The sequence below is a fragment of the Lissotriton vulgaris genome, chromosome 7 (genome assembly GCF_964263255.1).
Source record: "Lissotriton vulgaris chromosome 7, aLisVul1.2, whole genome shotgun sequence".
In the NCBI taxonomy this organism is placed as follows: domain Eukaryota; kingdom Metazoa; phylum Chordata; class Amphibia; order Caudata; family Salamandridae; genus Lissotriton; species Lissotriton vulgaris.
Genome location: NC_141695.1, coordinates 520,865,132 through 520,880,143, shown reverse-complemented (window position 1 = coordinate 520,880,143; position 15,012 = coordinate 520,865,132). Strand labels below are relative to the sequence as shown.

Sequence of the window (15,012 nt, the reverse complement as noted above, 5' to 3'; positions counted from 1 at the left end):
CTCAATGCAGCGTACACTATCAGCCTGCACCCTCCAGGTTCCACAGCCCCTTTGGCCATTTGCAGAGTACCTGGGTTACTGCAAGTCAGTGGCCACCTTCTTCAGGAGGTAATACTCACAGGACCAGTCCCCAGAAGATCAATGACAACCCTCTAAGTCTCTCCCAGCAGGTCCCACCTTCTGCTGTATCCCAGAGTGTGGAGGAGAGCCAGCACCATTGGCCATGGAGAAACAAACACTAGTCATGGGCGCCAACGGAAATCATAAGCCCTTGCAGTAGAGATCAATTGTCTTCTCTCTTCCATCTTGGCATTCTACCGCCATCACTTCCCCGGGTGCAGACAGTCCTTAAAAGTCTCTTCTTTATGCCAGGGGTTTTAAGTGGGGGTGGACAGTTGTAGAAGCAGGACACCTTTGCCCAAGCCTAGGATGATACATCATCACACTACCACAAACCTCCTGCACAGTATTTTGGGAAATTTCACGACAGTGTTGTCAAGTACTTTCTTGAAAGAATGGTATAGGTAAATCAGATCGCTGCCCGGCATTGTGCCTCCTATGAACTCTAGCTAACCCCAAGGGTAAGCAATGTACAATAAAAGGGAAAACACTTAGGAGGTGATAGATATACACTCAAACTTATCTTATATATATATATATATACATATATATACACATATATATATATATATAAAACAAAGTATGTTATCCAAATCATATATATGCAACAAAGAATGTTATCCAAATCATAGTTCATTGCCATATAGTGAGTAATGCATGAACCAGTCACAGTCCAAAAGACTTTGTGACTATTTACTTTTCCAAATGAATTCATCCAATGAACCAACTCGATTTTCTTCACAGCCAAAGAGTGGTTTGCAGCCTCTCTGCTTTTCCACGAACTATCCATCATTCCTGTCTTATGACTGATATGAATAGATGACAGATAAATGTACCTCTGCAGCACAGAAAACGAAAGTTGATTGCCAGCACATACCATCACACAGACGAAATTCATACTCCACTCTACCTTTGTATCCCTCAAAGGACTAAGTTGATGGAATAATTGCTTCACGTATGGCTTCGTCCTGGCCCCTTTCAAGGCTGCTACAATCCTCCCTATACTAAAAAAACCGGGGGCCGACCCTTCCTCCCCGGCAAACTGCCGCCCTATATCTCTTCTCCCTTATTTGGGAAAGGTAGCTGAGTCCCATGTCACCCAGGTGCTCAGCTCCTTTATAGAGGACAGTAACTACCTTGCACCCTGCCAGGCGGGCTTCCGCCCCGCCACTCTACTGAGAAGGTGGTTATTTCGGTCATGGGCCAACTCAGGGAGGGACTCGATACCAACACCCCTCAGGCCCTGGTCCTCCTGGATCTGTCCGCCGCTTTTGGCACGGTGGACCATTCCATCCTTTTGTCCCGTGTCAAGGTGGCGGGCAGAGGGGGACAGGTACTGACCTGGATAGGCTCCTTCCTGGACGACCGCACTCAGGCGGTCCACCTTGCTGAATTCTCGGCCCCTCCCCGCAGGGTGAAATGTGGTGTCCCTCAGGGCTCCTCACTCTCTCCCCTTTTATTTAACCTTTACATTTTTCCTATTTTTGCACTGCAACAATTGGAGGTCAAAGTCTATAACTATGCTGATGACCTCCAACTCATTTTTAATTTTTCCTGCCCTTCACCAAGCATCACTAGCTTCCAGTCCGTCATGCTGTTTATCCGGGACTGGATGAATGCAAACCACCTCAAACTTAACCCGGATAAAACAGAGCTGATTCTGACTGGAGGCAGTGGCAACCCCTGGTCTCCCTCATTCTGGCCCCCCTCTCTTGGCTCACCTCCCACCCCCTCTCATTCAGTTAAGACCCTTGGCATCACACTTAATCATCATTTGACACTTCACACCCACATCAGTTCTGTTGTTTCTTCTTGTTTTTTTACCCTGTGCATCATTAGGAAAGTATCCCGGTTTTTCTCTCCCTCTTGACTCAAATTGATTGTAATGGCCATGGTCTTATCCAAGATCGATTATGGGAACATTATCTATAATTGTGCCCCCGCCTATGCACTCCAACGCCTTCAGATGGTGCAGAACCAGGCAGCTCGCTTGGTACATGGACTATCTAAATATCATCACCCCTCACCCCTTCTCACTGCCCTCCACTGGCTCCCCATCAAACAGCGGGCCCTTTTCAAACTCGGTTGCCTCACTTTTCAAGCCCGGGCGGGCACTGCTCCTGCTTTCATCAACTCTGCCATCACCAATTACAGCCCTTCTAGAGACCTGCGCTCCTCTACTAAATCCTTATTAGTCATTCCCCGTTTTAAGAAAAAAAGATCGGGAGGCCAGAAATTCTCGGTCCTTGCTCCACCTTCTGGAACACTCTTCCACCCCCTGTCAGATTCTCTCCCTCCTACATTGAGTTCCGCAAAGCCCTAAAGACTTTTTTGTTCCAGCAAGCTTTTAGCTTATAGCCCCCGGTGTCCCCCCCAGCACAGGAATCCTATAGCGCCAAGAAACTGCATAGTGAATGTGCGCTCTACAAATTGTTAAAAATTCAAATTCAAATTAAGTTTGCGCTATATAAAACTAAATAAATAAATAAATAGCCAGACATGCGCACTTTAAAGCACAATCCTCGAGTGCCCTCAGGAGTCCTATGAGAGCCCGCTTCATCCAATCCTGGCGCTTGTCTCATTCTGGTTAACAGCATGAGAGCAACACCAGGATTGGTTGGGGGAGTGGCTGGGGCCTGCGCTTAAGGAGTGAAGAAAACCGGGCAGGAGTGAGGACATGCAGTAAGGTAAGTGACTATTTTATTTTATTTTTAAAATATTTATTTTATGTCTTCGTGCTAATGTACAGTAAATCGCTGACATGCATTACATTGCCGTTTTAAAGTTAACATTTTAAATGATCATTTAATGCATGCCGGCAATTTAGTTAATGTAGTTTTCCAAGTGCATGCACCCACCATCGATTTGCCCGCCCCACTACTCTCCAAAGTAGGCAACCGCCGTGGGATTCATTATTTGCATCTCAATCAAGTTTGCAGGAGCACAATGAAAATAGTTATGATTCGACAAGGCTACAAATAGGCATTATTAAGGTGGCAGATGAAACACAGAAGCCCTGTGGGGTGCTAAAGACCATTTTGGCCACAGGCTTCTGTCACTCATAACCATAACTGTATAGGAAGTACCCCAAGTGCAGAGGTTTATTCTAAAGGTCTTTGTCATATTCCACGTCAACTTCCAAGGCGCTCATATGGACGTAACAAACATTATACATATGTTTCCCCGACTGCATGTAATTGAACTTAATTTATTCAGTACAAAAAAAGAGATGTCTTAATCATAGATTCAAACAATACCTGTACAGTTGCCTTTTGAAGAGCTGAAATGAAAACAGAGAAGGATATGACGACTTGAATACAGGCCAAATCAGTTGCATCGCTTCATATTCATTTTTTTACAGTAATTTAAAAATTCATTTTACATTGAAAAACAAGTTGACTAGTTAAAGTGTTCTATATTTCTGAGAGAATCACGTCAGCTACACTACAAAAGCTTCTGTTCTCCATTACTCTTGCTGGGAAACAATACACTCTATTTCTACCGATGTCAAGTACACAGCAACTGTCGCAGTAAATTCATTACCTCCTGTATCGCCTAAATATACCCTCATCTTCTCTGCTAGACATACAACGCACTAGGTAATATTAAAAAGTGCCCTGACACACTAAAGCCCTAAATCACTGATTTGAGGATGTGCTGTATGGTTTTGAGTAATTTTAAGTATGCAGTGTTAACCATTAATACTGAAATCGATCCTCTGGGCAGGCGGAATTATCGGCCAATTTCCAATTTAGCTTTTCTGGCCAAAGCGAATGAGAGTTCAAGACGCCAATTTTAGGTTTAGAACAACAACAAATGAACGGAACGCCTGAGATCTGATTAGACATCTCAGTTTGTTACCTAAATCACAAAGCCACTAGCGAATACATGAAAAGCTGAGGTGCTGCTGCTAAAACGCTTGATTATTAGCGGCAAAGGCTTACAAGATGAGACCGTGAAAAAAAACTTCAAAGGTGACATTTGGACAGTGTTAAGTGCCATCAGTTGATAGCAACAACTAGGGCCACTGGAATTATCTGCAGTGGAGCACCCAATTATGCTGCAGGGTTGACTAAATTATGCAGCAAGATAAGGCAAATTATGCGGAATATTGTGACACATTTGTTTATAGCATTACCGTATTCATTTACAATTTTTAAAAGTGGTAATACTATCTGAGCAAAGATTTCAACTCATTATTACCAGTTTAACAATCAAACACAGAAATGAACAACAAAAAGATGACCATTGAAAGTTTGCAACGGACCTGCCACTGTGCGCGATTACATGTTGCTACGATTTTAGTAACTTTTAATCAGTTTGAGATAAAAACAAATATTTTTATTAATAAACTCTGAAGATTATGCAGCAGCTGATGGTTATGTGGAAAATGTGGGAAACCTTAATTATGGGGAAAGAGTTGAAGCTGCAGAATCGAATACTTTTACTGGCCTTGGCAATAACCTCATAAACTGAATGTTTTATGAGGAACAAGCTACTTAACTTCAGTAATCCTATTTATACTGGATAATTTATCAAACTGTAGATTCCTTACTTTTTGCATTTCCACAGGAGCAAGACTCGATCACGAAAATTATTCCAGAAATTGCTTCTGCACACTGGTAGATGCCACCACCAGTCTCCGCAACAACCTTGTCCTGCCCTGGAAGTGACAATGCGGAACCAAATATAGGCACCACCACTCCGTACAGACACCATTTTGCAACAGAGCATTCTGTGAACTTAGACATGCAAAATCTAACTTGGCACCATATTAATATCTAGAAGGGCACTCCACAGAATGGGTAGGAGGATGGGCTGGGGAGGAATATTTGATTAAGAGTATATACCAGAAATTAAGTTAGCAAATGTGGATGATTTAGAGTTCCAACCACAGATTCTGCACCTTTTGAATAGACTGCAAATAATAGATTCCAAAGCAAAGCAGTAGCTCCCAAAAGCAAAAAAGTTTGAAGAGTGGAGTACACACCAGGAAATCCTGCCGTTGGGCAAAATGACCCACCCTGCAGGCCCGAGAGTCAACACAGTAATGCTTATTGAAGGTATGTAGCCCTGGAATATGTCCAGCACTGAATGCCCCTGGCCAAGGCTGTAGTGGTGGCTGTATCGCTGGTAAAAGGACCTCAGAGACACCCAAGAGTCTCCTTCTTGGTAAAGGCATAGAAAATGTTATGCACAGCACAATACATCTGGTTACAGTCCATTTCTGGAAAGCAGCCCACGTAGCAGCCAGGTAAATGTCCAGAATAAGCACTGCACATGGCAACCCAGTGGTAGCAGCCTCGACTCTGGTGGAGTGAGCCTGCAAGGCTTCTAAGGGCTATTTCCCAGCCAGTGTGTAGTAGGGTTTAAACAATCCAGCGAGAAATGGTCTTTTTTCATGGTACACATGAGGAATGTAAGAACTAGATTAAGGTCCCACTGGGGGAGGTCCCGGGAGGATGAAAGGTATGAATGGAAACAAAGTTGCAGTCCTTTCAAAAAAGCATCACAACAGGTGATTTAAATATAGAAAGCTGGTCCGGCAACTGCAAAAAAGCTTACACCTTTAGCTGTACCCAAAGTGTGCCCTTCCTGAGCTACAGATAACACAAAAGGGCAAATATTCACATAGTTTGAATTGAACCTAGACTTTGTAGTTGTTTCACTATCCATCTGGCAGTATATGGTTGACTTTGAGGTGAAGGATAGATCAGAGAGCGACCACTTCCCCATGGAATTAACTTTAGACGCACTTCTGCTTAAGGAATCTAGTGATGCATTTTTTCAAGAGGCACATAATACTGTCCCATGCGATGACACACTGGTCAGTAACAATAGACGAGCCTTAAAGTGGCCTTACGTGCTAGAACATGGTGACACTCTCTTAGCAATATACTCACTGTTTGAGTCGACCTTTGCACCCCTGTTAGGGTGTGATACCACCACAGATCAATTTATGGTATTGCATAAGGAGTTTTTTATGACATTGAAAACATTATTAAAAAAAATGCCAAAGAAGAGGCAGCAAAATGTAAGGAACTTGTCTCATGGTAAAGCATGGTACGACACATCCTGTAGGCTAGCCAAGGGGGAGCTTATGATTGCCATAAAAAACAAAGGTCAAAATGATGTTAAACTAGCAAGGGAAGCGTACAAGCACATCCCGATGACCTCAAAGAAGGCATGGGAGGAAGCGAGCTGGGCAGAACTGTTGGTTGCCGCCAAAGCAAAGGACACTGTAGGGTTCTGGAGGCTAGTCGCCAACGGGAGCCATGTAGGTAGAACAGTGAAAGATGTAGATCTCGATGAATCCACATGGGTGAATCACTTCACGACTCTATATCAAAAATTTGATAGTGGTATAGATAAGTGTAATAAGTTAGCATCATGCCTCCGCCACCCAGATTGAGTACCTAGACTTCTCTATTGATGAAACAGAAATGGCAATTAGTGCATTGAAAAATGGCAAAGCCCCGGGTCTTGATAAAATACCCGGGGACTTGTATAAACATGACAAAGGTCTGGGCACCCTATGTAAACTATCTATTTAATGTTTTATCTAGTAATTGCAATTTCCCAGACAGCTGGCGGGGTGCCGAGATTGTTTTAGTTTTCAAAAAGGGCAATCGGTCTGAACCCTCTAATTATAGACCGATTAGCCTAATGGACATTCTGCAGAAATTATATTCAAGGCACATACTAACTCGAATAAATCATTGGCTAGAGGATAAAAAAGGGTACTTACAAAATTGCAAGCTGGGTTCAGGAGTAAGGTCAGTACCATCGACCAGGTTTTTAGGTTTTGCTGCCTTTACTGGAAATACGTTCTAATCAGGAAAGGGCATCTATATGTCGCTTTCGTAGATCTGAGAGCGGCATTTGATTTAGTGCCATGGGATCTCCTTTGGAGGTCCCTTGACGAGGCTGGGATGCCAGGATGCCTCCTGGCTCAAATAATTGAGCTGCACGCCAGGAATTTTGCTAAAGTGAGATGGGGTCCTAATGGCGAACTGACCCAAAATATACCAATAGAGCGTGGCGTTCGCCAAGGATGCGTCCTGGCTCCAACCCTATTCTCACGTTTTGTGAATGACAACACTGCTCATCTGGAGGGCTGCACTAATGACCAGGGTTTGGCGCGCGGACCGAGTACACGCCAACTGGGGGGACGAACACGACCCCGAAAGGTAATTACCTTAAAGTGACTACAAATTTGGAGCCAATTGTGGACCGCTGGTATTGAAAAACGCGACGGTGCAAATAAAGTGCACGTCACACCATTCGAAGGCCAATATTTGGGCCCAGTGGAGCGCATAATACGCCTTAAATCGACATGAAGAAAAGTGAGCGTCCCTTTGAGAACTATATTTCTTGAATATATAAGGTGAAGATCGTATTTGAAATATTGTCGGAATTCTACTCTGCGTTTTGGACACTTACATAGAAGGATTTGGCTCCTTGTTTCAAACTGACACTCCGAATTGGAATATACCCCCGTCTTCTTGTACATGATTGCGCCCTGAAGAAGTTCTGCTTGACAGAACGAAACGCGTTGGCTGGTTTCTCTTGGCATATTAAAAGAACTCTTTTGCAACCACGGATTCAGCGTTTTTCATCTGGAACTACCATTTGCTTATGAACATTACCAAATAAGCCTAGTGGCAATTCACTTTACTTGGGTGGTGCATTTCGAAATTTGGTTGAAGGCTGCACTAATGATTCGCCCCGACTTAATGGAGAAAGTGTGCCTGTGTTACTTTTCGCGGACGATACCATCTTGATTTCGCAAACTAAGAAAGGTCTCCAGGCGCTACTTAACTCCTTCAGTGAACATTGCGACAAGAAAGGGCTGGAATTAATGTAAATAAAACAAAGTGCATGGCCCTAAATCCAAGTAGGCCGGATAAAGGGTGCTTAACTTTAGATGGCCAGGAGCTGGAATTAGTTGATCACTTCTCTTACCTGGGGGTTGAGATAGACTCGAAATTCACTTGGAAACCCCAAATTCAGAAAAGTAAGGTGATTTTTTCCCAAAACATTACACCAATCATTAGTAAGCTTAACACAAGTACAAGTAAGGCAGTGACACCTGTTATGGAACTCTTTAAATTTAAAGTTCAACCTGCAGCTCTTTATGGGGCTGAGATTTGGGGGCCATCGGCGAAGGATACCTTTTCCACCATGGATAACAAATTTATGCGAAGCATTGTAAGGGTTCCTACAAGTACCCCTTTAGTGCCTCTTCAATTGGATCTGAACTTTAAAAGGACAGATCATTACACCACTCTGAGGCCCTTAATGTTCTGGGTAAGATTGTGGTAGACACCAGAATTGGATGATTATAGGAAAGGGTTACAAGACATAATGGGCTTAGACTCAGTGAACTGGCTCAAACATATTAAAACATGGTTTTCTATCTTAGGCCTCCAACAGTTATGGGAGCATCCCGAAAGGCTACCACATAACACAAAAATCATGGTGAAAAATGTCTTTTGGTCCTTCATAAATAACCAACTAGTCAATGGGAACAGATGTGGGACTCTAGTGAACAATTTTTTAACTTTTAAGGACGAACCCCTTTTTGAGGTCTTCCTCGACGAAGTTGAGCCCCCCCTAGCTAAAACCCTATTTCTGAAGTTTAGGTATGGTAACCTTATGACCAACTACATTAAGGAATATTGGTCTAGGGAAAAAAAAGATGAAACCCCTGTAGCAAGTGTAAACTGCTTAATGTGTGAAGGAAATTACAAGGAGGATGAGGTCCACATATTGTTTTTTTGTCAAGCATATTCCAAAGCCAGGAAAAAATGGATCAAACCATTATGTAACATTTTGGGAAATAGGTCATGTAATCTGGCATATAGAATAATTAAATCCGATACTTCTCAGATCATTGTTTTTAGTGTCAGCAGATTCCTTCATTCTGTTTATTTTGCCAGGATCAAAATAGGTTTAAAACTGTAACTATAAATGCATTACCACCTACTCGCACGATCAAATGGTAGCATATCCAACCATGCAGGCATGTGTTGTTATTTATCCTATTCACTGTGTCAAATTTTAAATGATTGTACTTTAGTAAAATTTCCATGTTTTCATTGTATTATTATGTATGTATTTGTGCAATCTTTTATGGCAATTGCCGAAATAAAGAAAATAATGATGAATGAATTATATTGTTTTTTACTAGGGGAGTCTAGAGGACTCTGAATAAGGAATTACTGATCGGAAGATAGATATAGCTGCAGCACTGCCTAGAAGACTTAGAATGAGGAATTACAACTGGGACCAGAGTAGCAGTTAGCAGCACTGCCTGGAAGGCTTAGAATAAGGAATTACCAACGGGACTAGAGAAGCAGGTATCAGCACTGTCTAGAGGACTTAGAAAACTAAATTACCACTGGGAACAGAGATACAGCTGCAGCACTGCCTAGAGGACATCTTGTGATCCCTGGAAAACACCCCTTTAAGTAAACCGCTTTGGAGCCTTAAGTTGCCCCAATCATTAATCCCATCCAACCATTTAAAAAACAAATTCATACAGTTGACTCATTGCGCTGGTATTATCCTATTGCTCAGGCCGTACTCAGTAGAGCGAGGGATGTGCCGTCGCTTTGCGTATGTGAAGTTATCATGCACTGAACTTTAGGATTAAAAGGCAGGAAACCAGACCTTAAAGGAAAATAATGAAAAGATAGAGGACAGATTCTTATAGTGCATTACACACAAGCAGTTTCGAACCTATTTTGCTTTTGTGGTACAGCTGCCTTAGAAACATTTCACAAACCTCCAGTTAAAGTGTGCCTCGGTTTTAAATATTTGAAGTTACAACAAACCATGTAACTGAAAACTAACCATAGAATAAAGAATAGGACAGAACCCAGCAAAGGAGAGGCGACGAGACACGCTCAGTTGTTCACCTACCGAAAGTACTTCTGCTAGGAGAAACCTTCTCCTTCCGGGATTAACATTGCGTGTCTGACATACAAGAAACAAATGGAATTTGTACACACGCTGGGTGATGATCAAGTTATTTGGGTACAGGCTTAGAAGGAAGTTAAAGAAAGAATCCCACTTATGGTGCAGGAGGGATACACATTAGCAAGAGCAGTTAAGATGCATTAGAGGGTTGTGCTTCCGCTGCCGAGACCTTTGTGCAAACAAAAGCTACTAGGTACTACGATCCCCAGGAACACTGTCACAAAACACATTACAAAAGAGGTACGAAAGAGCAAGTTGTGTCAAAGCTCAACAAGTTCTCAACAGAGGAGGGTGGAGTCAGCTATCACAAGATAAACCTAACCGAATTTGGGCAACTTATGCGTAGCGGGTGCACAGACATACTAGATAGTCAATTACGCTGGCGTAAAAAGTCAACATGTGATACCAACAATACAAAGTCAAATCCAGGAATGGTTTAGAGTTGCTAGACAAGTTGTTGATTCATCTACATGGTCACAACTACTGTGAACTAGTCTAAAAAAGCGGGGAAGCGTAGTCCAGTTAGGAACCACGAGGGCAGAATTGCATAACCGCAACAGGCAGAACAAACGACTGTGCCTGCAGAGTCCGAGCGGCAGCAAGGTAGCAGGAGGTGAATAGAGAAAAATAGTGCGCCAAACCACATAAATGCCGATAAGGGGAGGGACACATTTATTTAGTACAGTCGCTATGGGAGAAAACAAATCACAACAGGGAGGGGCAAAATAAAACTGCTGTCCTATGAAAAGAACTGATTTAGGCGCAGCACAAAAAGGAACCAATCAAAAGTGATGGGTTTGGTTGAAGCCCCTAGAGCAGATAACAGCATGTTGAGTGACAGCGCATGCACTGCCTAGACTCAACCTAAAAAGGTTAAAGACCTTGAATCATACCTTTACTTATTTGACTCCAAGACTCTGAAACAACATGCCTGAAGTCATGAGGACTAACGACAACGTTCTGCTTTTCAGAAGACACCTGAAAACCAATCTGTTAAGAGCCGATAGGTAATCCATAGTTACCTCCTTTACCAAGATTACTTGATACATCCTCACATCTTGTTAATCTTATCCTTACACAATTTATTCTTAGTAATCATTATTTTCCTTACGTATTATTTCTGGTAGTATGTAAAGCATTCCACTGACCACGTGGCTAGGCCAGCACTTTAGAAGTGCTAAATAGATTAATAAATTGAGATAGCCAGTTAAAATTAATCAAAACACAGCTTACTGTGCAAACATTGCATCATCAATGTTCGAGTGCTGCAGTAATTATGCTTATGCTTAAAAGTGATCCAAGGTGTGCGGATTCTCGACAAAAGATGGGTCGATGTTCCTGAATGTCAAGCTGATAATTTAAATCCAGTTATATAAGAAATACTCATGGGTTTCTCTGCTAATAGCCCACATTCAAATAAAAACATGTTGGTAAAATGGTCTCTTTGAATTCTGGAAAGATAAGTATGGGCAAATGTCAATTGCTCTATCTTATCCTTACATACAAGTGACACCGATTGGCACTGCCAATGATTGTTAATAGAAGTCTCTCAAGATCGATGTTGTATCTTTCACATTTCTGTTGCTGTTTTTCTAGTAACCACTAGTGGCAAAGAAAGGCCACAAACCAGTGTGTAAACATGGCTCTGGAGGAAACGAAAGACCCCAAACCGCTGTAATGAACACGGCTCTCTTTGAAATGCTGAGCTTGGAGCAGGAAGAATTACGAATCTACTGATGGTGTAACATAAAAGCTCCTGTGGACGGATCAAACCCAAAAATGAAGGAAGGCAACAAACAGGAGCAAGGCAATGGAGACTGACTAGAATGTCATTCCATCTTGAGTAAGGATTGGCTCTGTGGAGCATGATATACAAAGCAGTCTTTCGGCGGACAGTTGAAGTGGTCTGTAGCGAGACCACAAAAAATTATCAATTAACTAAACAATCCCATGTAAGCAACTCACTTCTACAACATGGCAGCCAAGAGCTGCAGTTACAATAGTGCCTACTAGGCATAGTACTACAGCGCAAAATTGCTTGTGGTGGGAGAAATAATCTGTTTAAAACAGATTTTGTCTCTTTTTTTCAGTCTGAATGTTACACATATATTGTTAAATTTTCGAAATCCATTCCACACGTGGAGTACATGCATATCACAAGGGAGAAAGGTACATGATGCTAAAAGACATTTTGACAATCGTCTAAGCACATTAGTATTAACAGCAGTCGCCTACTGAAAAGCAGAAACACAACTCTTGATAAATTCTATAATTTCAATATGCAGCGTTTTAAATGCAGATTAAAGGATATTACACTGATGTACTAACCTCCTCATGGATCTGCTTGAGTCCATTCAAACTTTCCTCATTTAAATAATCAGTAACAGGCCTGAAACATAAAAACAGTGTTAAATGCTGTCAGAATGTGACAGATATAGACAAACTTGTACCCTGTTTAGATTACAATATGTGAAAAAAGGTATGTTCTCCACCTAATGAACAAGTTACTTACTAACGCTTTTTCTGGTAGAGTGTCTATCTAACCTTAGATTTCTCACCTTAGAATATTTCCCAGGTACCAGACTGGATCCGGAAAATCTTGAGAAGTACCTCTCCACACCGGTAGGTGGTGTCCGACATCTTCACGCCAACGTCGCCACATCAGAAGTGATATGCCCATATAGTTGCCATCTACTACTCTTAAATACTATTTGACACAAACCTAAGTGAACTGACCACCTAGAGGAACTCAATTACGTTTGCAAACTAGACCTCCCAACCATTCTGACATACTATTAGTTTGCAGACCTATCAACCACAGGTAAATCCTCATATTTCACCTCCATACAGCCCGATTGATACAAAAGCCATTTCCCTAAAGGACAGTGATGTTGTCTCATTTGTCCAGGCTGCCCTGCATAGAACATGACTACCCCATAATACTGCCACAAAAAAGTCCAAGAAGAAATACAAGAATAACTTCTTTTGTAAGCACCCACATGTATTACCTATCAATCACTATTACATCCCCAGGGATTCCTGAGCACACACCAAGGGCCATATGTTGGTAAATGGAGAATACGGAATCCTTAATACTGAATTTTACTGAATCGGTATTAAGAATTCGGTAAACGCGATGTAGATAAAAATTCGTTAAAGTTTACCGATTCGTTAAAATTCGGTATTAAATACCGAATCTGAACGAATCGGTAAAAAAAAAAAAAAACCTAAAGCCAAATACCGAATCGGTGTTCCAGAATCCATTACCGAATCGGTAAATACCGATTCGGTAATTCAAAGAATCGTAATTTGGTGAATCAGCCAATCCTGATTCACCCAATTACCTCCCAAACAGGAAGTGGCCACACCCAGCCAGGTGCACAGGACCTGGAGCTCACTGTGAGGGAGGCAGGCAGGCAGGTGAGCTGAGGAGCCAGCAGCAACACAGCCACACAGCCACAAGCAACACTGAAGAACCACACAACATGCATTGAAATGGCAAGCCAGGACAGGGAGAAGGAGGGAGGTGACAGAAAACGAAAACTGAAGTTCAGTGACAAGGAGTTGGAGCTCCTGATCCAGGATGTCAGCCAAGAGCACCACAAGCTTTTTGGAGCCCAGTCCCACCAAGTGCCAGAGTCACAGAAGAGGCAAATCTGGAGTGGCATTCGGGACCAAATCAATGCCATAGGTGTGACCCAGCGCACCATAGAGGACATCAGGAAGAGGTGGGAGGACATCAGGAAGAGGTGGTACGACCTCAGGAAGACAGCAAAACTGAGGATGGCAGAGAGACAGAGGCAGACTGGCAAAACAGGTGGAGGAAAAAACCGAGCCCCAGCACCAACACCACTGGAACTGATGGTGGAGTCCACCATCCAGCCGGAGAGTGTGAGTGGCGTGGGAGACACAGACAGATCCGCCAGAGCAGCAAGAAAACAAGGTAAGAAGCATGCCCAGCATGCTGTGCTACCCCCTCCCCAACCCCAATCCCCGTAGTGGCAAAGGGGCTCCCACTCCACCCCATGTCTTACTGGTTACCTGCAATGTATTATGGGAGATGTAGTCAGAGGGAACTCATGAATAGGACAGTCAGGCCAGCATACACAATAGCATGGTAAAGTAATTGGCTACGTCAGGACAACCACTGTGCTCTGTAAGCATGTAGTTTAATGTAATTCCATTGCAGACAGAGCATTGAGTATATCTACATTTGTGTCATTACAGGCGAATCATCTCGCAGTGCAGCAGAGGACAGCAGAGGCAAGTCAGCCAGGCCAGACGGGAGGCAACATGAGGATGACAGCATGCCTGCAGGGACCACAAGCTCGGCGCCATCACAGCCACCCAATCCTCCACCACAGCGATCACCACAGCGCCAGGGAGGGCCGAAATCCCCTCTCACCCAGTCCCCACTGCGACGATCACCAACACCACCACCACCACCACAGTCAGGCAGGAGGCATGCCGTGGCCAACCTCCAGCAGATGGAGGAGGAGGGCAGAGTGGGCGAACAAAGTCCCATAGGAGAAAGATACATCAGGGAGAGGGCTGGTTCTGCATCCGAGGATGCCCACATCTCATCAAGACGCCGCAGGGCAAGGCCGGACAGTCCAGTAGCATCCAAGCAGGGTGATAGTGTGTTTTCTGGAATGGAAGGCAACATGCTGAAGGTCCAGCGTCTGCAATGGAGGGAGATGAAGTCAATGCACAGGGAGGTGGCAAACATCAACAAGCATATGCACAGGATGGAGAAGGGCATCAGTGCTATGGGGGAGAACTTGTGTGCGGGAATGGAGAGAGTAGCTACCTCGGTGGACAATCTCTGCAGCCAGCTTGAGCAGGACCGTCTTGGCAGGCGCGGGGAGAGACAGAGGCTCCAGGCCTATACCAAGTCGGTGAACCGGC

The 15,012-nt window shown here is 43.4% G+C and overlaps 1 protein-coding gene across 3 annotated transcripts in view; it reads right to left on the bottom strand.

Moving 5' to 3' along the window:
- The window catches only part of TBCD (tubulin folding cofactor D), a 2,218,561-nt gene that overhangs the window by 797,868 nt on the left and 1,405,681 nt on the right, over nt 1-15,012 (bottom strand). For all 3 annotated transcript variants that reach the window (XM_086930600.1, XM_086930601.1, XM_086930602.1), the window contains 2 exons: nt 12,433-12,493; nt 3,378-3,400 (listed from right to left, as the gene is read on the bottom strand). In XM_086930600.1, coding sequence (XP_086786726.1) covers nt 3,378-3,400; nt 12,433-12,493 — 84 coding nt within the window. The remainder of the gene's footprint in view (nt 1-3,377; nt 3,401-12,432; nt 12,494-15,012) is intronic.